At 37.9% G+C, this 26,031-nt stretch overlaps 1 protein-coding gene across 6 annotated transcripts in view; it reads left to right on the top strand.

Annotated features, from left to right (window-relative positions):
- Positions 1 to 26,031, top strand: part of sycp1 (synaptonemal complex protein 1) — a 95,966-nt gene that overhangs the window by 19,043 nt on the left and 50,892 nt on the right. For 5 of the 6 annotated variants that reach the window (XM_031896790.1, XM_031896793.1, XM_031896791.1 and 2 more), the window contains exons 6-11: positions 754 to 821; positions 12,095 to 12,168; positions 15,328 to 15,386; positions 17,116 to 17,185; positions 20,494 to 20,567; positions 25,370 to 25,478. In XM_031896790.1, coding sequence (XP_031752650.1) covers positions 754 to 821; positions 12,095 to 12,168; positions 15,328 to 15,386; positions 17,116 to 17,185; positions 20,494 to 20,567; positions 25,370 to 25,478 — 454 coding nt within the window. Of the gene's footprint in view, positions 1 to 753; positions 822 to 12,094; positions 12,169 to 15,327; positions 15,387 to 17,115; positions 17,186 to 20,493; positions 20,568 to 25,369; positions 25,479 to 26,031 lie in introns of those variants that run through there. The other variant, XM_031896794.1, reaches the window with a different exon arrangement.

Here is a 26,031-nt window from a genome sequence, read left to right as displayed (position 1 = left end):
CATATGGTTGAAAAGTACAAAAGTTTTACTAAAGTTAGCTGTTTTTTATGATATTTCTAAAAATTGTGTCAGCGCTTGCAAATTACAGGATCCTGTCTCCCACATCTCATTGGTTATTAAGATAACACATTCTAATTTAACAGTTTAACATCATTGTGCATAGGATTTCCAAAGTATGTGACATGTAGAGACCCCAAAATGCTTCAAACTGCCTGCATTTTGTGTTTGGTAAAAGTTGGAATAACTAGATTTAACCCAGAAAGCCATATATATTTGGAGTTTACACATTCTAGCAAATCCAAGACTGGTAATTATTTATTTATTTACTCCAAACAGCAAAACTTTTCTATGAGATTCTGGAAACCAGCATTTGAATAATCATTTTACATTCACAGTTGCCCCATATACAGTAAGGAACATAAGTATTTGAACACCCTGCGATTTTGCAAGTTCTCCCACTTAGAAACCATGGAGGGGTCTGAAATTCACATTGTAGGTACATACCCACTGTGAGAGACAGCATTTAAAGGACATGTCAACCCCAAACCAAACATTTTATCAGTGAAAAGCCTCACAGCATTCTTTAAATACCTGCCACTCCGGTCCCTGAAAAGCAAACAGTGAAGCTGCAGCGATCCCTTGATGTTTCTCCCTCTGCACAGCATCGAATCGCAGGGTGTTCAAATACTTATGTTTTTCACTGTATGTGTGTATGATATGCAAACCTAACATGTTTGCTTTTATGTATTATAGCTGGAAAATGAAAAACTAAGCTTGAGACTAGAGGATGAATATAATGAAAATCAAGGTCTGTTAAACCAGTAAGTAATTCATATAAAATATACATTAAGTGGCAAACTTCGATGTGTACAGTAGTTCTTACAAAAGGACTAAGATGTAGTCTTAGGAATGACTTGTTTTTCTTCATATTCATAATTTTGTGCATTGAAGAGATGGATGATATTAGTAAACATTTGCACTGAATCAGACCTAAGGTTTATAGGGGTTGTTAACTTCTGAGAAAGTAATATTTTGAGCCAATTTGCAAATGGACTTCATTTTTTAATATTTGTAGTTTTTTAATTATTTCACTTTTTGTTTAGCAGCACTCCAGTTTAAAGTTTCAGCAGCTATCTGGTTGCTAGGGTCTAAATTGCTTTGGCAATAGGAGAGGACCTGTATAGAAACAAAAGTTATTTATAAAAAGTAAGAATAACAATAAAACTGTAACCTCACAGAGCAATTGTTTTTTGGCTGCTGGAGTCGGTGACCCCCATTTGAAAATCATCAAGACAAGAAAGCAAATAATTTGATAACTACAAAAAATAAACAAAGAAGGCCATTTGTTATAGCTTGTTTCCTTCATATTTTATTTCATATTATCCTTCCTTTATGAAGAAATAGAATAAAGGCTTATGTTACCTTTTACAGGCTTCATGTTACCTTTTCTTAGAATGATCTCCCTCTGTCAAGATGGTTAAAATCTGTGCAGTTCCGCTTGAATGGGGATGGCATAACTTACTTAAATTTTGCCTAAAGTGTGCACTGAACCCAAAATGAAAATAGTGCATATGGAATTCTCGCCAACTCAGCTTTTTCACACAGAGCACCCTGACAGTGTATTATGTGCCGTAACACCCCCTAACTATACAGAGACCCCCAGAAAACCATATATTTTTGGAAAGTACACATTCTGACAAATCTTACATGAGTAAAGAGTCCTTTCTACACCAAAGTACCAATCTGCAAAGCTTTCCTAAAGTTAGTGGTTTTTATGACATTTCAGAAAATCGCATAAAAATGTTGCAGTTTGCCGCATTTATCTCACACAATTGCTTGCATACAAAGGCAAATCACCCTAAATAGGAACACCTAAGGTCTACTGAACAGTTTGATGCCCAATATGCATAGATATACCAAAGTCTGTGGTATGTACTGACCCCAAAATGAAAATAGTGCATATGGATTTCTCGCCTGCCAATTCAGCTTTTGCACACAGAGCCCCCTGACAGCGTATATAATTTCACCCAATTATCAAAACATTGAAGTTCTCTTGCAAAAGCGAACACAGCTAGATTAACTCTTACACCTTCGTAAAAATGGTGTTTTCGTATCAAACAGTACACACAAGCCATCATCTACTAAGCACACAATGCGCCAACTGCACACTGATGGTATGAATACAAAACACATCTGGCTTTTGCTTTCTCTGTGTACAGATGTCAATTTGAGGTCATACTTTTGTCATAGTGTCATGTAAACATACAAGGATCCAAACTTCAAGTATTGGTGTTTATTCACACTCATCAAAACCAAGACAAAGTCAGAACACAAAATAGTAATTTCACAAAAAAAAAGGAAAAAAAAAGACAATCAGCCTACATCATGTCGTCTTTCTGGGTTCGTCCACAAAATTTCGTCCACAAAATTTCGTCCACATCGCATGCGATATCCTCCAGTCCAAGGCACCGGGGAAAATATCTCCTTGAATGCCGTATCCAGGCCTGACATGATGCCTGGTCAATATCTCCACATGCCTCCTCCATTGCCTGTAAAAGGGCTACCTGTGCCAGGCAGAGAAGAACTCCTCGATGGGATTTAAGAATGAAGAGTATGGAGGGAGGTTGAGTGCCATGAAGGATGGGTGGTCTGTAAACCAGTTGCGGACCAAAGCAGCCCTATGGAAACTAACATTGTCCCATATGATGACATATCGGGTGTGCTCTGGTCTCTGAACAGTGAGCATGTCATGTAAGGTGTCCAGGAATGCAATAATGTGTGCAGTGTTGTATGGGCCTATGGTTGCATGATGGTGAACAACACCATTTTGGCTTATAGCTGCACACATGGTTATGTTACCACCACATTGTCCTGGGACATGATGATGGCACGGTGTCCAATAATGTTCCTGCCACGTCTCCTGGTTTTACTGAGGTTAAAACTGGCCTCATCTACAAAAAGTAGCTCATGTCCCATGGCATCTGCTTCTAGTTCCATCACTCTCTGGACAAGACAAAACAAATGCAACACATCAGGCCCATGCACAGCACTACAGTATGCACTTCCAAATTCAGAACCAATGACACTATAGCTTACCTGCACATAGTCATATCGCAGTTGCTTTACACGTTCTGTGTTTCTCTCGAAAGGAACTCTGTAAATTTCCTTCATTCTTATTCTGTGGCACGCAAGTACACGACTTAGTACAGAAATGCTTGCACTGTGTATATTTTGAAAGATGGTGTCATTATCAGTTATGCGCTGCTGTATTTCGCGCAGTCTTATTGCATTATTGGCAATCACCATGTTCACTATATGGGTCTCTTGCTCTGGAGTGAACATTCTTCCTCTGCCCCCAACATCTGGACGTCTAGCAATTCTGTAAAGTAACAATTTCAGTATTTTTGCATGTATGGTACTGTTGTGTTTCTCATTAGAGTATGGCAGTGCTACAGAGTACTTACCGATTCTCATTTCGAAATGTCCTAATGATGCTTGCCACAGTGTAGCGGCTCAAATTAGTCTGAACCCGTTGGCCAGCTTCCCTCAGGGTCATCCCATGGTTGATGACATGGTCCACTATTGTAGCTCTGATGTCATCAGTTATTTTATTTCTTACTCTTCTTACCCTTCCTCTTCGTCCCTCCTCGTCCTCTTCTTGCTCCTCCTTGTCCTCTTCCTCTAACTTCCTCTAACCCTCTCGCTTCTTCACCTCCACGTCCTCTCCCTCGGCCTCCTCGGCCTCCTCTGATTCTCACTCTTCTCACTCTTACTGCTCCTTCCATTGTACTCCACATAGACAGCTTACCTGTGGCTTATTTAGAGTGCTTAGGCTGATTGCAAAGTGAACTAATTATCTAAAACAGTTTTCACATGTGAAAGTGTGCCAGACAGTTGGCAAAATAGTGTTAATGATAGCCATACATGTGTATAATTTTGCTAGGAGTGTGTTGGAAATTTGGTAATTGAGTGTAAGCAGTGAGTTGTGTTTAAAGTTCTGCAAAAAGACTGTTGTGCAGTGAATTGTGCCTACAGTTTTGCAAAGTGTGTGTTACAAACTTGCAAACTGAGTGCAAAGCAGTGTTTGTGCTTTTAGTTTTGCAAACTCAGTGAGTGTTTTTGCTATAAGTATTAATATTTTTAGAAATTGTGCTGTAAGAATCACAGTTAGGGTTTAAGCCATCAGAAAAAACTGTAAAACAACGTAGTACCTACGTTGTTGGCAGGGAAAGGGTTAAAGATAATAAGGCAAATCATTTGAAAACTGCAAAAAATATACAATGAGTTTGTTTCCTTCATATTTGATTACATATTATCCTTCCTTTATGAGGAAACAGAATAAAAGCATATGTTACCTTTAGCAGCAATACATTTTCTAAGAATAATCTCCTTCTGTCAAGATTTTATAGTGTTTCCTTCTATTACATTTTGATATAATTTATCTGCTGTCAGCTACAGTAAGTCTTTAGTAGGTCTAGGTCTTCAGCTGTCTTTAACTTCTAATGAAAAAATCATGAGCATGTAACTTGTCACTGAATGACTTAAAGTAGGCCTATCCCCTAATCCCCCCATTTTGTCAGGACAGTATATGTAAATCTAAATAATTTAAAAACAAAATATATTTGTATTAAAATAGAGAACTATATTATAATTGGATTTGTATCGCCAAATTTTAATACAATCCCAATATTGCGTGAGTACATGGATACCAAATTCCCAACTGCAGAACACTGAATTTCTCAACACACCACACTACAAAATTTTAGGGTAAATGTCTTTCTTTTACAAATTTGTTACAAAATGTATGAAAATGTACTTAAAACTTGAAATTGATACTATCATATCTCATGTTTTTGGACGTCGACAAGCATCATAAATGTTTGTATGTAAATATCATGGGTCTTCAGAATAGTCTGATAACTAATATGCATAGAAATAACCAGCTTGCATGTAAAGACCCCTAAATTCAAATAACGTGAACTTTTAATGTTGATACATTGGCAAACAAATGTTGTTTGTCATCAGAGCCCCTTAACCTTTTTAGTGCCATAGGACGTAGATTCTACGTCCTAGGTACCAAGGGACCAAAGTGCCATAGAACGTAGAATCTACGTCCTACAGCACTAACGGGTTTACAAGCGCTGCGCTCGCTTTTAAAGCAGCGCAGCGCTTGTAAAGCCTGCACAACCCCCTAGGCAACGAGCAAGTAAGGTCATACTTACCGATCCGGGTCCCCCAGCGCCGCCGATCCGGGTCCTCAGCCAATGACAGCAGTGGACACGCATTGATGACGTGTCCACTGCTGTCCCTTTAATTGTCGCCGCCCCCGCCGTCGCCTCTTCACTCTGCTGCCACGTGAGACTGCTGGAGCCCCCCTGCTGCCTTCCTGCCTTCCTTTCAATCTCAACTGTCTAAAATTTTTTTTTTTTTCCATTTCTTCTTCTATCTTTGTCATTATTACACTTTTGTACACATACACACTTATTTACAACTTTCCCAAGCACACACAGACACTTACACACACACTTACACTCACATTTTAGTGTTTTTTTTGCATTTTCATAATTGATTTCTGTTTTTGAATTATTCTATTGCACTATAACTTTTGTATTGCTATTGGGTGCTGAATTTGCAGTGACATTGGTGGATCCAGGGCTCTGACCACCGATTTCATTGCAATAATTGTTCTTCTGTTGGTTTGAGCGGTTTTTATTTGAATTTACTGATTTTATGGTGTTTTATCTTTGCATTGTTCTTTATTGTGTATTTAGTGCCCCAAAAAGGTTGCTTTTGCAGTGACATTGGTGGATCCAGGGCTCTGACCACCGATTTCATTGCAATTATTGTTCTTTGATTGCTTTTAGTGGTTTTATTCCATTTTAACTTCATTTGATTTCAGTTGTTCTAGAAAGGTCCAGAGGTGCTAAGATTGTTCTGGTAGTTTCTATTGCCAAGGGTTAGGCTGATGCCACACATGGCGTAGGGCTGATTTTTTCAGCAAGTGGAAAAACGCTTGCCGAAAATTCAGCCCTACGCCTGCTACTTGTGCCTGCACCCGAATGAATGGAATACGCTCGGGTGCAGGCACATGTAGCCGATATACGCATGAAAACGCGAGACTTTGCATTCTCACGCGTTTTCATGCGTATATCGGCTACATGAGCCTGCACCCGAGCGTATTCCATTCATTCGGGTGCAGGCAAAAAAAAAAGGGGTGCATAGAGTGCAGCCCCAATATTATGCATTTTCAGGTTTGGCGGCCATGTACTTATGTGCACCCATACATATGGGGTATCGTTTTATTCAGGGGAACTTGCAGATTTATGGTTAGTAAGTTTTTGGTAGTTGCCATGGAGATTTTGGGGAGAAATCTAGGTTTGTATCTGGTTTTTCCTTGATTTCTGACCAAAGCGTGACTTCTGCAAGGGACTGCGGCCACAATTTTCCATGTAGAAAGAGAAGAGTGGTGTCTTTGAATAGCTGAAGCTGTGCACTTTTCATAAATATATAGTTTGCGGGGGTTATTTCACAGGTAGGGGGGTGTTTAGACTAAATAACTGCAGGTAGAGCACATAGAGCACAGACCCCCCTTATGCATTGCCCCTGTTTGGGGGCATTTGGTGGCCACGTTTTTATGTGCACCCATACATATGGGGTATCGTTTTATTCAGGGGAACTTGCAAATTGAGGTTTAGTAAGTTTTTGGTAGTTGCCATGGAGATTTTGGGGAGAAATCTAGGTTTTTTATCTGGTTTTTCCTTGATTTCTGACCAAAATCTAGGTTTGTATCTGGTTTTTCCTTGATTTCTGACCAAAGCGCTGACTTCTGCAAGGGACTGCGGCCACAATTTTCCATGTAGAAAGAGAAGAGTGGTGTCTCTGAATAGCTGAAGGTGTGCACTTTTCGTAAATATATAGATTGTGGGGGTTATTTCACAGGTAGGGGGGGTTAACACTGAAAAACTGCAGGTAGTGCACATAGAGCGCAGCCCCCAAAATTTCAACTGAAATTGCCCTTATGCATTGCCCCTGTTTTGGGGCATTTGGTGGCCACGTCTTTATGTGCACCCATACATATGGGGTATCGTTTTATTCAGGGGAACTTGCAAATTGAGGTTTAGTAAGTTTTTGGTAGTTGCCATGGAGATTTTGGGGAGAAATCTAGGTTTTTTATCTGGTTTTTCCTTGATTTCTGACCAATGCGCTGACTTCTGCAAGGGACTGCGGCCACAATTTTCCATGTAGAAAGAGAAGAGTGGTGTCTCTGAATAGCTGAAGGTGTGCACTTTTCGTAAATATATGATTGTGGGGGTTATTTCACAGGTAGGGGGGTTAACACTGAAAAACTGCAGGTAGAGCAAAGCCCCCCCTTATGCATTGCCCCTGTTTGGGGGCATTTGGTGGCCACGTCTTTATGTGCACCCATACATATGGGGTATCGTTTTATTCAGGGGAACTTGCAAATTGAGGTTTAGTAAGTTTTTGGTAGTTGCCATGGAGATTTTGGGGAGAAATCTAGGTTTTTTTTATCTGGTTTTTCCTTGATTTCTGACCAAAATCTAGGTTTGTATCTGGTTTTTCCTTGATTTCTGACCAAAGCGCTGACTTCTGCAAGGGACTGCGGCCACAATTTTCCATGTAGAAAGAGAAGAGTGGTGTCTCTGAATAGCTGAAGGTGTGCACTTTTTGGAAATATATAGTTTGTGGGGGTTATTTCACAGGTATGGGGGTGTTTAGACTAAATAACTGCAGGTAGAGCAAAGCCCCCCGTTATGCATTGCCCCTGTTAGGGGGCATTTGGTGGCCACGTCTTTATGTGCACCCATACATATGGGGTATCGTTTTATTCAGGGGAACTTGCAAATTGAGGTTTAGTAAGTTTTTGGTAGTTGCCATGGAGATTTTGGGGAGAAATCTAGGTTTTTTTATCTGGTTTTTCCTTGATTTCTGACCAAAATCTAGGTTTGTATCTGGTTTTTCCTTGATTTCTGACCAAAGCGCTGACTTCTGCAAGGGACTGCGGCCACAATTTTCCATGTAGAAAGAGAAGAGTGGTGTCTCTGAATAGCTGAAGGTGTGCACTTTTCGTAAATATATAGATTGTGGGGGTTATTTCACAGGTAGGGGGGGTTAACACTGAAAAACTGCAGGTAGTGCACATAGAGCGCAGCCCCCAAAATTTCAACTGAAATTGCCCTTATGCATTGCCCCTGTTTTGGGGCATTTGGTGGCCACGTCTTTATGTGCACCCATACATATGGGGTATCGTTTTATTCAGGGGAACTTGCAGATTAATGGTTAGTAAGTTTTTGGTAGTTGCCATGGAGATTTTGGGGAGAAATCTAGGTTTGTATCTGGTTTTTCCTTGATTTCTGACCAAAGCGCTGATTTCTGCAAGGGACTGTGGCCACAATTTTCCATGTAGAAAGAGAAGAGTGGTGTCTCTGAATAGCTGAAGGTGTGCACTTTTTGGAAATATATAGTTTGTGGGGGTTATTTCACAGGTATGGGGGTGTTTAGACTAAATAACTGCAGGTAGAGCACAGCCCCCCCCTTATGCATTGCCCCTGTTTGGGGGCATTTGGTGGACACGTCTTTATGTGCACCCATACATATGGGGTATCGTTTTATTCAGGGGAACTTGCAAATTGAGGTTTAGTAAGTTTTTGGTAGTTGCCATGGAGATTTTGGGGAGATATCTAGGTTTTTTATCTGGTTTTTCCTTGATTTCTGACCAAAATCTAGGTTTGTATCTGGTTTTTCCTTAATTTCTGACCAAAGCACTGACTTCTGCAAGGGACTGCGGCCACAATTTTCCATGTAGAAAGAGAAGAGTGGTGTCTCTGAATAGCTGAAGGTGTGCACTTTTTGGAAATATATAGTTTGCGGGGGTTATTTTACAGGTAGGGGGGGTTAACACTGAAAAACTGCAGGAAGTGCACATAGAGCGCAGCCCCCAAAATTTCAACTGAAATTGCCCTTATGCATTGCCCCTGTTTTGGGGCATTTGGTGGCCACGTCTTTATGTGTACCCATACATATGGGGTATCGTTTTATTCAGGGGAACTTGCAGATTGATGTTTAGTAAGTTTTTGATAGTTGCCATGGAGATTTTGGGGAGAAATCTAGGTTTGTGTCTGTTTTTTCCTTGATTTCTGACCAATGCGCTGACTTCTGCAAGGGACTGCGGCCACAATTTTCCATGTAGAAAGAGGAGAGTGGTGTCTCTGAATAGCTGAAGGTGTGCACTTTTCAGAAATATATAGTTTGTGGGGGTTATTTTACAGGTAGGGGGGGTTAACACTGAAAAACTGCAGGAAGTGCACATAGAGCGCAGCCCCCAAAATTTCAACTGAAATTGCCCTTATGCATTGCCCCTGTTTTGGGGCATTTGGTGGCCACGTCTTTATGTGTACCCATACATATGGGGTATCGTTTTATTCAGGGGAACTTGCAGATTGATGTTTAGTAAGTTTTTGGTAGTTGCCATGGAGATTTTGGGGAGAAATCTAGGTTTGTATCTGGTTTTTCCTTGATTTCTGACCAATGCGCTGACTTCTGCAAGGGACTGCGGCCACAATTTTCCATGTAGAAAGAGGAGAGTGGTGTCTCTGAATAGCTGAAGGTGTACACTTTTCAGAAATATATAGTTTGTGGGGGTTATTTTACAGGTAGGGGGGGTTAACACTGAAAAACTGCAGGAAGTGCACATAGAGCGCAGCCCCCAAAATTTCAACTGAAATTGCCCTTATGCATTGCCCCTGTTTTGGGGCATTTGGTGGCCACGTCTTTATGTGTACCCATACATATGGGGTATCGTTTTATTCAGGGGAACTTGCAGATTGATGTTTAGTAAGTTTTTGGTAGTTGCCATGGAGATTTTGGGGAGAAATCTAGGTTTGTGTCTGTTATTTCCTTGATTTCTGACCTATGCGCTGACTTCTGCAAGGGACTGCGGCCGCAATTTTCCATGTAGAAAGAGGAGAGTGGTGTCTCTGAATAGCTGAAGGTTTGCACTTTTCAGAAATATATAGTTTGTGGGGGTTATTTTACAGGTAGGGGGGGTTAACACTGAAAACCTGCAGGAAGTGCACATAGAGCGCAGCCCCCAAAATATCAACTGAAATTGCCCTTATGCATTGCCCCTGTTTTGGGGCATTTGGTGGCCACGTCTTTATGTGCACCCATACATATGGGGTATTGTTTTATTCAGGGGAACTTGCAGATTGATGTTTAGTAAGTTTTTGGTAGTTGCCATGGAGATTTTGGGGAGAAATCTAGGTTTTTTTATCAGTTTTTTCCTCGATTTCTGACCAAAGCGCTGACTTCTGCAAGGGACTGCGGCCACAATTTTCTATGTAGAAAGAGAAGAGTGGTGTCTCTGAATAGCTGAAGGTGTGCACTTTTCAGAAATATATAGTTTGTGGGGGTTATTTCACAAGTAGGGGGGGTTAACACTGAAAAACTGCAGGTAGTGCACATAGAGCACAGCACCCACATTTTTAGCTGTAATTGCCCTTGTGCATTGCCCCTGCTTTGGAGTGTTTGGTGCCCATGTCTTTATGTGCACCCATACATATGGGGCATCATTTTATTCAGTAGAAATTTGTCTTTCAAATTTGCCTTTGTTAGAAAATTTTTATGAGATTTTTTTTTGTCAAATCCACATTTGATCATGCGTCCAAGTTTATGTTTTAGAAAAAAAAAAATGTCAAAAAAACTTCCAAATTTCACAATGCACTGACAAATGGTATTTGGCTTTTGAGTGAAAACTACATTGCACCTAGAAACCTGAAGGTCTGTAGTTTCTAAAGATACCAAACATGAGGGGATATTTTAGATTTACATATAAGTTATGCTGCATCAACTGTTACAAGCGCTTTTCCGCTTTGTTCTGGTGTGATATTGTACAAAGTATTTCTTTAGTTTGGGGGTTACTTCTGGACAGGAACTGTGGGGTACCACCACATATTTGGTATCGTTGGACTTGGGAGTATCAGGGCTTTTACAAACAACAAAAAAAAGTGTGTAAAATTAACTTTTCTATGGAAAAAAAACTCAAAATATACAGAAATTTTTCATAATTTTATTTTTTTTTTACATAATTCACCCAAAATACACATCATATCTCCAGAAAAGTTATAAAATTTGGTATGTATGTCGAAGCCCAATTAGTGACGAAAAAACGATATATAATTTCCCTAGTTTCATGGAGGTTTTCCTACCAAAAAACATTGTTAAAGCGAATGAGTACAAAATGCTTAAAAAACGTCTGGCACTGGGGGGAACCGAAATGACGAATTCGGCTGGCACTTAAAGGGTTCAAAGTAAACCCAAATTTTTCCTAGAAACTGTTCTCGTGGAAGAATGCAGTAGGGGTATATATTTGAATATATGAAAATACCAAACCAGAAATTAGTGCTTTTAACTAAGAAAAAAATTGGTACAGGTATGGGACTTGGGCTTTGGATCACAATAATGCTAGTCTTTTAGAAAACATGTAAATAATAAACCAGTAAGATTGTTTTGCAACCAGTATGGATTAATGCAGCTTACTTATAATCAAGTACTTGGTATTGTTTTGTTAAAAGCGTATGGGAGATTGCATTCCTCTGAATCTGAGGATTTTGGATCTTTGGTTTCCGGATAAAGGATCACATACCTGCACTTCAAAGCACAGCATGTCCTACATATTCTTGGGTACAAAGAAATATCTTGTTAAATATTAATGTCATTAATATTGTCCCACAAATAACTGCAATAAATAAAAGGATTTTGTGATACTCACACAAAGGCTCAAAATTGCTTATGTCTTTCTTACACCAATCAATTACTAGTCACAATTTAAAAATGACAGATATCAAATCAAGGAAATAAGTAAAATAAAATAAAATAGCTGATTATACCATGTAATTTGTTTTTATTGGTTGTTTTTGCATGTGATCTTGTATGTGTACACCCATTTATTGTACAGAGCTGCAGAATATGTTGGTGCTTTATATAGATATACAATCAGTATATATTCGTGTATAATAATCAATCATCCTGCTGCGAAATGACAAATATTTTTTACTTTTAATATTTCTCTTTTTAGGAGCAATGCTACAAGGCATGTTTGTGATCTACTAAGAGATACATGCACTCGAGCTGTAGAAAAAGCAAACTTGTGTAAATATAATATTCTAAAAATTGGATGGATATGATTAAATGGATATGTGAATGTAATTGCATAAATTTTCTGCATTCCAGTCAGCATATGTTCTGATTTCAGTTCAAAAGGAAGCTTGTAAATAATAACAGGGCAACTTAAAGGAAAAAAAAACGCCCATTTTCAGGTTCTCTACTTAAAAATAAACAATCTCAATTATATTTTCGTTAAAAATGACTTTTGAATTATTAATTCCCCTTTCTACAAACTCTTACTACCGTGCAAGTAAATCTTTAGATACCCATCAACAGCACTGCATTGAAATGATCAGCAGTGCAGTGTACGGGTTGCTTCATGTGTTTTCTTTCCTCAAGAAGGGTGAGGGCACACTGGGTACGGTCTGCTTTTCTCCACCTGCATTTTGTATGCAGGTGGAGAGTAGTGGATCCACTTCTGGGTCTAGATGCACTGACAGGCACAGTGCACAGTTACATAGAGGGGAGATTGGCCTGAAGAATGTGAAAGACTGTATTTTTGGGCCTACCTCCACTCTGTGTAGCTGATGTTGTGACTGTCAGTGAACCCTCACCCTAAGGCTAACAGTCCCACACTGCTTTCCTGCCGTCGTGAACTTGGAGCAGTGCTGATCGGCTGGCAGCCATTGCATGCTGTAGTCAGAGTGAATGGAGGAGTAGGGGTAATTGTACTGCAAAAGATATCAATCTTTATAAAAACAGTAGAGATTTTAATATTTTTATACATTTTTCTATAGCCATTAAGAGTGTTACATTAAGGGGCTGATTTACTAATCCACAAATCCGAATGGGAAAAATTCGGATTGGAAAACGAACATTTTGCGACTTTTTCGTAGCCGTTACGACTTGCGCGAATTGTCGCGACTTTTTCATAGCCATTATGACTTTCGTGAATTGTCACGACTTTTTCATAGCCATTACAAATTTCGTGAATTGTCTCGACTTTTTCATAGCCATTACAAATTTCGTGAATTGTCGCGACTTTTTCATAGCCATTATGACTTTCATGAATTGTCCGACTTTTTCATAGCCATTACGACTTTCGCGAATTGTCGCGACTTTTTCGTATTGAGCACTCGAAAAAGTCGCAAAATACTGATCATTACGAAAAAAACGCATTCGGACGCTTTTCGGACGTTCGTGGATTAGTAAATGTGCCCCTAAGTATTCTGACAGTAATAAAATGCTTTACATTCCTGTTAAGTCTTTTCTTGAGGAGGAAAGAAATCATTTTCTTACTTAACTTTTTCCCCTAAACCTAATGTCTACTTTTTTTATTAAAGGAGAATGCAAGTCAAAATTTAAAAAGCATACTGCCCAATAGTCCTCCTATTGTTTAGTAAAAACGCCACACTTTTGGCTCGCCTAATCAAATATTTACTCAGTCACCCTTACTTCACATTTTCTAGAACAGGTAGCCATCTCTAAAAAGGTATTCTCCCTTCCTTTCCCTCCTTGCTTCATACTGCACATGTGTTTCATTCCCTCCCCCCGTCCCCCCTGGCAGATCCGCTTCTGATTGGCTGGTGGGCATGTGTAGCTCAGAACAGGAGACAGGATCAAGTTACACACATGCTCAGAGAATAGGAAGGCTGCTGCTGGCACCTACAGGAAGGACAGAGAGATTTCAGTGATGTCACTGTAGTCTTCACACTGCTGTAGGCTGCCAGCACCATATCTCAGAGAAGCAAGCAGGGTACTTAAAAAGAATGCCTTTATACTTACTTTTAATTTATATTAACCTTTCATTGTCCTTTAAGCAGAAAACAGTAAAGATGTTTTAATGAAACTACAATGATTGTATAGAGATGTTTTTACTGAGTGGAAAACCTGAAAATGGGCGTTTATTTTTGATGCAATACACTTAACACACAGAGCAGATGGGTGCGAATCTGCTACTACTGACTGTTTTCCTGCCTACATTTCTAAGCAGCCTACTATGACTGCTCCAAAATGGTAGTGCGGCTGAGGCCTTTCCTATCACATGTACTATGGCGTAGCCTTTAAGCAGTGTGCAGACTTCACAGTTCAGAACAAATAGCTCCATTATAAAACCATATCAGAGCACAGATCTTGTCAAATACAGCAGAACTTGGATGGTTGGTCCAAAACACATACATATCATAAAACCATGTTATGGATGTGCAGTTTTGTAGGTATTCACTTGCAGTTGGTCCCCCATTTCTTGTGAATGGGAATAAAACTTATGCCACATTGAGCTGTATAACTTTCACATACTGACCAGATTTATTATTAAACAGCAGCTTTAGGTTTGTTTAAAATATCATAAAAGCAATAAGTGACTACTTAATATAGCATAGAAGCAAGGTTTCTGTTTATCAGCATGATTGTAAAACTTCATAACAGAAACATTCCACATGTGGAAAAAATCCCATCTATTTAAAGTCAAGCCTGTAGCTTGATAACACCTTGGTGGAAAAAAGGGTCAAGAGGTTTTAAGTCCAGCGTCAGTGCAGAAAATACAAATTTTAGACACATAGGGGCTGATTTATTAAAACTCGAGGTGGCACTTTCTTGATTCAAGAAAAAGTATTTTCTAAAAACTGCAAAAAGTTGGCAGTAAAAACTTGGCAAGTAAAGGCTGGCGAGTATAGAAATCAATGGGAATCTTCTATAACAACATTATTAATTCATTTATATTCCCAGTTTATTAAAACATTTGAGTCTTCCAGCCTCATTGAAAATTAAAAGGGAAGTCCGACTACGAAACCGAAATTTTTTAAAGAGCCATCACGTGTGCAGTGTAGTCTGGGATTTGGAGAATGCCAGCTGAAGGCAGGCTGAGGACAGTTGACTACTGTTTTCATTTATTTATTTTATTTTAGACTCAAATTAGTCAGCGAGATCAGCAGGAGAACTGGGCTAGGCTTAGGTAACTGTTTCAAACCATATTATTATGAATCATATTAATATTATTAATCATGAAAAAGCTGCATATTTTTTAACTAAGCGGGAGGCAAACTCAAAAAGGGAGCCTCCCACATGAATCTTCTATGTTGACATGTTTGGACAGAGTCTAATGATTTATATAATAGAGCATGCATACATTAAATATGATTTGTCATGTATTTTCTTACTTTGTTTATAGTATATGTTTGTAATGTTCTTGTTTGCTACCACCAGATGAGAATGAAAGAGAAAATACCATGGGGCTATATGGAGATCTTAGTATTATTATAGAGGCAAGTAACTTATTCTGAATTTATTGTGTTGTTAAACACCAGCCGGTGAGGGGGAGATTTAGCAACGTTCGAGTTTGATTTTTTCTCACGATTCAAGATTTTATGTGCTTAAAAACTTGAATTTGAGTTATGGCTCAAAAACTCAAATGTCTGGTATTTATTAAGTGCAAAAAACTTGAAAAGTCGAATGTAAAAATTCACCATCTAAAAGCTTTCAAGTTTCTATAGAAGCCAATGGGAGTTGTCCTAGGCAAAGTGAAACCATATTTTGTAACTCAGTTTTTCAAGTTTGATAAATAAACTCTTAAAGGACATGTAAAGCCTACAATGTTTATCAGTTGGGCATGTCTCCCCCACCCAAATGGCATCATTTGTACTGCATATATCCCCTCCGCTTGCCAACACCATCACATTTTCCTAAAGCAAATAGCAGTTTTCACCCAGTGGCCATTTTTCCCTGTTACATAATCAGATACATTTAAATCTGTAAACAGCATACACACACAAAGACCCTTATTCAGCATACATTTCATCAAGACTACAGGCTCACACAGGCAGAACTGTCTTTGGTAACAATTCTGCTTTGTTTGAGCTTAGCTCAGGAGAGGAGGTTAGGAGAAAAAAATTTAAGCAGACAGCTAGAGCTGAGTTTCTATGGGAACCAACAATGCCATCTCTTCACTGGTTGCTAGACTGGAGGGAGTGTTTAGTAATCTAAACTTAGAACAACTGAGCATGCTCGCAAGCCAGAAGTCAAAGCAAATTCCTGAGAGAGGGGGCAGAGTGGGTCACAGGAGGAGAAAGAAATCTAAGTGATTAAGGAGATGTTGCAGCCTTACTATTAACCTCTGGACAACCAGTGTGGCGGGTACTGAAAGATTTCAAAGAGGCTGTTCACTGACAATTTTTGTGTGTGAGGTTTACATGTCCTTTAACTGTCAAGCTTATTTAGAGTTAGTGACGTAGGCTTCACTAGACACGTGTGAGAGAAATGTTTAGCCTTTACTGTAGATAATGAATTTTCATAATAGTTAAATGGTACATATAGCTCATTTTTTCATTTTTATCAATTGAATTTTTTAGCACTAAAAATTGTATATTTAGACAAGTACTCTGTAGTTTATCAAGTGTAAAAAACACAACAAACTTCAATACAAAACCTCAGAAACATCCATCTAAAAGCCGCCGAGGTCATGTCGAAGTCAACGTGAGCTGTGTGGAGTAATCAGTGAGAAGGATACAGACGTTTCGGGAACCTCTCATTCCCTTTTTCAATGCTACATTGAAAAAGGAATGAGAGGTTCCCGAAACGTCTATTCTTCTCACTGATTACTCCAATAAACGTGCATGGAGTCAGTTTTTTGCATTCCTTTTTTGTATTTTGCATTTATTGTTATATGTATTTGTTCCGCATTTTTATTCGTTCACACGTTTTTATTTAGATTTTTTAATAAATGAGTAGACAGAAAACAAGAATGCGTTCAGAAAAAGCCTCATATTTCTGGCATAGATTTGTCCACACACTATCATAAAAGGATAATAAATGCTTGAGTTTTGGTTTTAAGTACTGATGTTTGATCCAACATTTCCTAATGGGTGATGTCACCTTATGTTACAGATTAAGTAAATATTCCCGTAAAAGTAATCCTTAAAAGTTATAAGAAGCTGTTCATTAATATTTGATCAATTGTAACTAGGTCTCCTATTACTGAATCTTTTTTCACTGCAGCGAATGGTAACAGCTTTTGAAGAACTTTGTGTACAAGCTGAGAAGTCAAGAAATGAACTGCATATTCAAAGTAAGAATAATCTAAAAATCCGTGAAAGAAATATGTAATATAACATATTGTATGAATGTAATTACTGATGATATAGATACTTCTAACAACCTATTAAAAATATTTTTCTCTTTAATTTTTTTTTGGATTTCGTTCTTTTGTTTACAGTGCTTGTAAAGTCTACAGCTTTCTGCATATAAAATGGTATATGCTAAGAATATATACATTGAAGATGAGATCTTTACATTGTACAGTGTTGTACATTGTACTGATTACTACTACTAAGTCAAGATTACAGCCATTGTTAAACTTCACCTCCTACCATCCACTCAGAGCCAAGATTGCCTGTTTTTGCTACACTTTAGAACAGTTTCAGGCAGAGAAATCCACATATGGAGAATTAAGCTTTAGAAAGTTTTACTGCTGAATGCAGCAGCTAAGAGCTTATTGTATTCCCGTTATATATTTATATATAGTGATCAAATCTTACCATTAGGGGCTGATTTACTAATCCACGAATCCGAATCCCGAATGGGAAAAAATCGGATTGGAAACGAACATTTTGCGACTTTTTCGTATTTTTGGCGATTTTTTCGTAGCCGTTATGACTTGCACGAATTGTCGCGCCTTTTTCATAGCCATTATGACTTTTGTGAATTGTCGCGACTTTTGCATAGCCATTATGACTTTCGCGAAATGTCGCGACTTTTTCATAGCCATTATGACTTTCGTGAATTGTCGCGACTTTTTCGTATTGATCGCTCGAAAAATTCGCGACAATTTGCGAAAAAGTCGCAAAATACCGATCATTACGAAAAAAACGCATTCGGACGCTTTTCGGACGTTCGTGGATTAGTAAATGTGCCCCTTACTCTTAGGGGCTGATTTACTTACCCACGAACGGGTCGAATGGAGTCCGATTGCGTTTTTTTCGTAATGATCGGTACTTTGCGATTTTTTCGTATGTTTTGCGATTTTTTCGGATTCTTTACGAATTTTTCGGATCCAATGCGATTTTTGCGTAAAAACGCGAGTTTTCCTATCCATTACGAAAGTTGCGTAAAAAGTTGCGCATTTTGCGTAGCGTTAAAACTTACGCGAAAAGTTGCGCATTTTTCGCGTAAGTTTTAACGCTACGCAAAATGCGCAACTTTTTACGCAACTTTCGTAATGGATACGAAAAACTCGCGTTTTTACGCAAAAATCGTATTGGATCCGAAAAATTCGTACAGAATCCGAAAAAATCGCAAAACATACGAAAAAGTCGCAAAATATTCGTTTTCAAGTCGGAACTTTTCCAATTCGGGTCGGATTCGTGGGTTAGTAAATCAGCCCCTTATTGTCCACTGTTACTTGACCAGCCTATCTTCATAACTGAGCTATAGTTATGGGATCTAGTTTCTGGAATGCTTGGGAACTGGGGTTTTCCAGATAAGGATTTTTTTGTACTTTGTATCACCATGCCTTAATTCTACCAAAAACATTTACATTTTAAATAAACTCAATAGGGTTGTTTTGCCACAATTATGAATGTATGAAGCTTAGTTACTAGCAAGTAAAAAAGTATAGTTTTATTATTACAGAGAAAAAAGAAATGATTAAAAAAACTTGAATTATTGCATAAAATGGCCTTCGTGTCATTTGGCGCTCTTTAGATATTGAGTTTTTGGATACTGAGAATTTTTTATCAGCCTATTCATTTTTATTTGGACTTTTCCTGTTTTAGTAAAAAAAAATTTATTAATACTGGAGATCGAAACTGGACTACATACTTTAAACAGGACCTTAACAGTAATCTTTTTTATTTATTTTTTGTCTTTATGACTTAAAATAAAAAGTATAAAATGAAAGCATTTTTAAAAAAAAAAAAAATATGCAGTCCAGTTTGGGTCTCCAGTATTTATTGTCCTGTATAAAAAGGAGTATAGATTCATGGGAGTAGACTGTGAGAGTGCTTTCTAAAGGGGAAGCATTATCCTCCCCTTCCATGAATCTGTACTCTTTTTAGACTGCACATCATGCTTATGCTCCTTGTTGCTGCTTGCTAGCATTAAAGGAGACTTATTGGATAAATGGGAAAAACCCTAATTTTATTGGCAATTCTGAATAATATACGGTGCTGGTTTCACTTTGTGCTAAAAATTAATCCTATCTGTAAAAATGTCCCCTTTATTGGAGCTCCCTATAGATCCTATCACTTCTTTGTCAGAGTTTGAAATGAGGGGTGAGCGTGTCCTAACGGTCCCTGCCAGAAGCACAGTAGGAGGGGGAGAGCCAATCACAGCCCTGCACTCACACAAGCAAAGACAGGCTTCAGTTCCCTATCAGGTCAGCCTAGCTGCTGATTGTTTCCTATCGGCTTTAACCAATATTGGTGGGCTTGTCCTCGCCATATATGCTCCGTTTATCGTATGAAACTTTGTTTAACCCTTTAAGTGCCAGCAGAATTTCACATTTATGTTCCCCTCAGTGCCAGACGTTTTGTAAATATTCTGTGCTCTCTCAATTTAGGGGCTTTTACTGGGGTAAGGGGTAAGTTTAGGTAGGCAAACTATATATTGTTTTTTTCAGGAGAACCTGAGCTTTCCTGCCTGAGTTTTTGTGTATTTCCACTTCTGGAACAAGATTTAGAGCTTGAAATACAAAAAAAAAAGAAAAATTGCTATTTTTCATGATATAGGGATTTATACCAGAAACAGATTTTATTTTATGGACAAAAATTCAACTGATTTGGAAAGCATAATTTCTCCCGAACGTGCCAATACCTGATGGTAGATTCTACGTCCTGTGGCACTTAAAGGGTTAATAAACTGTAATTGTAAATTTGTATGAAAACTAATGTTGTTTATTTTTAAAAAGGGTTTGTTCACTTAAAAATGTACTTTTAGTATGATGCCCTAGCAACCATACAGTGATTTGAATGATAAACGGTAATATGACCGTATAAAAGATAAATAATAAAAAGAACCACTAACAATAAATTTGTGTCTCAAGAGCAATAGTTTTCGGCTGCTGGGGTTAGTGATTTGGAGGCAGAAAAAAGGCAAATAATAAAACTATAAGAAATTAAAAATGAAGACCAATTAAAAAGTTACTAAGAATCTCCATTCTATAACATACTAAAAGGTGAACCACCCCTGTAAGCAGAAATAAATTTCCTACTAGTGGTGTACACTCCAATAAATAGGAAATTGGTAACAATGTTTTGGAACAGAAACATTAAAATAAATGTATAAATCATTATTTTATAACTTCAGAATCATTAATAATTCTGTGTCCCCACTAGTATAATTTTCCTAATGTAACTGATACGTGTCTTTTTTGTATAGTAAGGCAAGAACATGAAAAAGAAGAGCTTTTGGATGCAGAATACAATGTGAAACTCAATGAAAGTAAACAGCAGGTTTGTTTTACACATTATTTTAAAGGTCTTTTAAATTATTATTAAATTATTTTATTGATACTAAAATAAAGTTATATTTTTAATAATAGATAAAACACTTACAGACTTTCATTTATGAGGTTAATTTATGAATGTAAGCAGCTCTACTATTTTCTCAAACAATGCTGTGTTTGTCCTTCTTATAATACAGGTATGGGATCCCAAAACCGGAAACCCGTTATCCAGAAAGTTCCAAATTACTGAAAGGCCATCCCCCATAGACTCCATTATAAGAAAATAATTCTAATTTTTATAAATGATCTTGATACTTGATCCCAACTAAGATATAGTTAATCCTTATTGCAGGCAAAACTATCCTATTGGGTTTAAATTATGTTTAAATGATTTTTTAGTAGACATAAGGCACGGAGATCCAAATTACGGAAAGATCCCTTATCCGGAAAGCCCCGGGTCCCGAGCATTGTGGATAACAGGTCCTATACCTGTATAAAAAAATAAATCATGTGCATTCCTAAGGTTAACATTTTTCGGTAGTAAAGGACTGTTATACTGGAGTGTTACCTGATGAACAGAGAGTTCCCCTAAAGTTTATATGTTTTTTTTTTGTTTTTTTTTAAACTGACAATTTTTATTGGTTATAGGGCTCTGGTACACGGGGAGATTAGTCGCCCGCGAGCAGGGAGTTTTGCCGCGAGCGACTAATCTCCCCGTGTACCAGAGCCCTTATTAGTCATGGTGCATTACAACAATGGTAGACTGCTCATTGCAGTAGTCTGCGTTATGAGGATTGTCATTAGGTGACATCATGAATAGCAATACAGTTATGAAAAGAAAAGAAAATTGTGGGGAGGAGAGAAAAAAAAGGGATGGTCTGTGTGCTCCCATAGAGATCACATATGAAGAAGTATGGGAGTAAAATATATATTTATAGATACCAGTTGCCAGTACCAGCTCATTTTCTTAAGCATAAACATTTGATTGCATCTCTCCGTTTTTTGGTTATAGAGGCTGTGCCCCTTCTGAGAAGAGGGGGCAACAGACTTCTATATTTACAAAAACGAGAAAAGTTTTGGATACATACTTTACAAACGCTTGAGCCACGAGGGATGAACTGTGAATATGATCTGACTGGATTTATTTAAGGATGTTCTGGTCTTGGGGATGGAAATTCACAAAAGTACTTGGAGATTATGGGGCCGATTCACTAAAGGCAGAAAAAACAAGTGTTATTTATAGCATGCGTTAACAATATTATCACTTTTTATATTTGGAGAATTAACGATCGATTCACAAAAAAGACACTTGTCTGAATGAAGAAGTGATTTTATTGTCGTTATTTATGTTGCGATGACAAATTTTTAAGCAATATTTTAAACCATGCAATAAATGTATGCGTTATTTCATAGCACGTGGTATTAGCTCACACTATTACGCACGTAACCGTTACTTTCTGAAAACTACCATTCTGAAAATTACCATTTCCCTGAAAACTGGAGGATGCATCACTCTAGGTCGAACACATACTTGATTCTCTTTAGATTCTAGAAAAAATCCAACTGCAATCTCCATCTTGTCAACACAGACAATCGCCAGTTGCAGTAATTATCGCCACATTTTATGATTTTAACGCTTAAAATATGTCTGTGAATTATGCGTTAGTATTATTTCTATTAGATAATTATCGCAATGCGATGGAAATAACGCTTTGTGATAATTGTGATTTTTGCGCATACGTTATGAGTAGTAACACATGCGAAATTACTTTGATGAATCGGTACTTCATTAATGAACACTTTTTAAGGGACAATGAAAGGTTAATATAAATTAAAAGTAAGTCTAAAGGCATTCTTTTTAAGTACTTACTGCATATCTAAATTCCCAGATCACTGCTTGCTTCTCTGAGATATGGTGCTGGCAGCCTACAGCAGTGTGAAGACTACAGTGACATCACTGAAATCTCTCTATCCTTCCTGTAGGCTGCCAGAGGCAGCCTTCCTATTCTCTGAGCATGTGTGTAACTTGATCCTGTCTGCTGTTCTGAGCTACACATGCCGACCAGCCAATCAGAAGCGGATCTGGCAGAGGGGAGGGGGGGGGACGGAATGAAACACATGTGCAGTATGAAGCAAGGAGGGAAAGGAAGGGAGAATACCCTTTTAGAGATGGCTGCCTGTTCTAGAAAATGTGAAGTAAGTGTGACTGAGTAAATATTTGATTAGGTGAGCCAAAAGTGTGGCATTGTTACTAAACAATAGGAGGACTATTGGGCAGTATGCTTTTTAAATTTTGACTTGCATTCTCCTTTAACGCATAAAACTAAACGTTAAGCGTGAATCGGCCCCTATATGTTTTGTGAAAATTGAGAGCATAAGGGGTTAATGTAAGGTATCCAATTAAGGGGTGGGAGAGGGGTGGGGTAAGACCTTTAAAAGGTATTGCATGATATTGTATGAACCTGTACCAACGGGCTAAGTCCCATTGCACCCAGGAATACAGCAGTGCAACTTATCTTTGGTGAATATATTTATAAACACCTACATTTTTCAGGGGTATAGTTTTCCTTTAAAGAACTCTTAACCTAAGCAGTGTATACAGTATATACCTGTTATCCAGGATATATCCCTTCAGGCCTGTACACAGCCTACTTCCAAACAAGCACAAATAATAAAATCCAAGAAACTATTTTTCAAAGTAAGTTCTGCCTGTCTCAGCCTACATTCTTCATTGCATGAAGTTTACAGCGTACATGTGCTGTTTGCAGATGTAAATGTCAATGAAAATGGCAGAGGGAAAACTGCTATTTGTTTAAGGAAAAGGTGATGTACCGTGTTAGCCAGTCAAAAATGTTTACAGGGTAACCCTTTTGAAATAAAAAATAACAAAAGTGGTATAAAGGTGATACCTTTATTGGCTAACTAAGATAACCATAGCAAGCTTTCAGAACATTTTAGTTCCTTTTTCAAGCTGATTACTTGAAAAAGGAACTAAAATGTTCTGAAAGCTTGCTATGGTTATCTTAGTTAGCCAATAAAGGTATCACCTTTATGCCACTTTTGTTATTTTTATTTCAAAAGGGTTACCCTGTAAACATTTAAGGAAAATGTGATGGTGCTGGTGAACGTAGGGGATATATGCAATATAAATTGTGTGGTTTGGTAGGGGAATATGTGCCCAACTTATGGAAAATGTACGGTGTACATGTCCTTTTTTCATTTTTGCAAACCCAGAAATTAGCTGTTTTACATCAGAAAAGTTGTGGTGTAAATTGCAATTTTTGATAAGTTTATATTTTCTTTTAAACTGCCTAATTGCATTCTTTAACACTATTATTCTACAAAAAACCATTAACAAGCATTTATGTCAATGGGAAAAATTCAGGTGGTACACAAAGTACATTCTGGCATTAAAAACGTCTTAAAGATAGCGATAAAGAAACAACACTGAATGAATAACATTTTTACTCAGCATTTTCATGTGCTTTGTATGCCATATTTTTATCCAACCACCTAAAATCAGTACACAACTTGATACATATGTTTTTTGTTTTTATACAGAGCCTGGTGATTAGAAGCAGATATTGTGATTGAGCTCTAGTATTTTTTACACAACATTATAAATAGGTTCCTTAGACTTATTGAAGGAGCTCTTGGAAAGCTCTTGGAAAAATTATTTCACAAATAAATAAATAATATCTCAAAAAGGATTATGAAAACTATAAAATGTGTTATTGATTTTGACATATAAAACAAATAAAGCAATGTGGCTAGAGATATATCCTATCACACAGATAGGATATTAGGCAGCCACTCCTTGATTTGTATTTTGCACAACAGCTCTTTGCTCACCACTGTTCACCACTGGCGTTCGAGGAGAGCCCAGCTGCAGATACTCAGTTTGTCTTTTACTGAAATGAAATCCCTAGTGATTTATGCATAGTCACAAAATATAATGCATACAAATTCAAATGTTTTGTGCTTTATGTAAGTACTTTTTGTAACATTGAAATGTTTTGTGCTTTATGTATGTACTTTTTGTTACATAACACACACACAATTGACAAAAAAACACAGGAAATTTACAATTGCACCCTTTTGATTTTATTTGCAGTCACCTTGACCCACCAGTGCACTTGAGTGTCACTGTAGAGCAGTGATCCCCAACCAGTGGCTCGTGAGCAACATGTTGCTCCCCAACCCCTTTGTTTGTTGCTCTCAGTGCCCCCAAACCAGGCAGTTATTTTTATTGGTGAATAAAAACAAGATTTCCTACCAAATAAAGCCCCCTGTAAGCTGATAGTGTGCATAGAGGCTGCCTAATAGCCAATCTTAGCCCTTATTTGGAACCTCCATGAACTTTTATGGTGCTTGTGTTGCTCCCCAAGTCTTTTTACAGTTGACTGTGGCTCACGAGTAAAAAAAGGTTGGGGATCCCTTGCTGTAGAGCATGCAGTCTGGGTTTTAGAATGACAATTGCCAGACCATGGGGCTCATTTGTAAACACTGGGCAAATCTACACAAGGGCAGAAGCCCAGAGCAACTAATCAGTAACTGGCAGATGCAGGTTGAAACATGAAAGCAAACATTGCCAGGGGTTACAGCCCACGTGCAAATTTGCTCACGTTTTAGAAATGAGACCCTGTGAGAGCTCCACCAGGTCCAAACAGTTGCCATTATATTATTAGTCCCTATTATAGCATAGATGTATATAAGCACAGTAGCTGGGTTTCTTATCTTTATTGTCCTGCCATATGCATCATCAGGTCCTGCTTTAACCAAAAGACTACATCTTCTTTATTGCCTTAGATTTCAGAACTTAAGCAAGAGAAAGAAGAAAAGGATATTGAAATGTCAGACTTAAAGGTCCAGCTGCTTGAATCTTCAAAGAGAATCGGGGAATTAGAAGACACATCAAGTAGGCAAAATACAACTCCTATTTGTGTTGCTATGATGTTGCTCTGACATAGGACTGCATGTTCTGTTGCCAAAGTTTATATGCAAGTTTGTTTTCTTTTATATCCTTGGTTTACTCCTCAGCCTGGGTCATATGATGCCATCTGAAAACTTCAGAAAATTGGGGTTTGTAAAACATAGCAGTAGCTAAGTGCAATAACTCTGTGAAATATTGCTCCTGTTCCTGAAAAATTTGGATTTGTTTCCATTCACGTAGTGAATCTGCTCTTGGATGTAGAGAACCAGGAATAAGATAACTGAGTAGTCATAAGGTCTGTGAGAATGTGGATTTCAGAAATGTTCTTTTTAAAGACATCAGTAAAATCTCTGTAATATTCATATAGGAGTTGAAAGATAGAATCAAGAAGAGGAGGCAGAAACTGTAATAACTGGAGTTAAGGTACAATGAGAGAGACAAAAAGAATATATCAGATCTGGTTCAGAAGTCCTATGGCTAATACACATTCTTATGTATCTAATTGCTTGTGGGTATTCTGCTGCTGTAAAGGGTTACA

The sequence above is a fragment of the Xenopus tropicalis genome, chromosome 2, assembly GCF_000004195.4.
Source record: "Xenopus tropicalis strain Nigerian chromosome 2, UCB_Xtro_10.0, whole genome shotgun sequence".
Taxonomy (NCBI): Eukaryota; Metazoa; Chordata; class Amphibia; order Anura; family Pipidae; genus Xenopus; species Xenopus tropicalis.
This window is presented reverse-complemented; position numbering and strand designations above follow the sequence as displayed.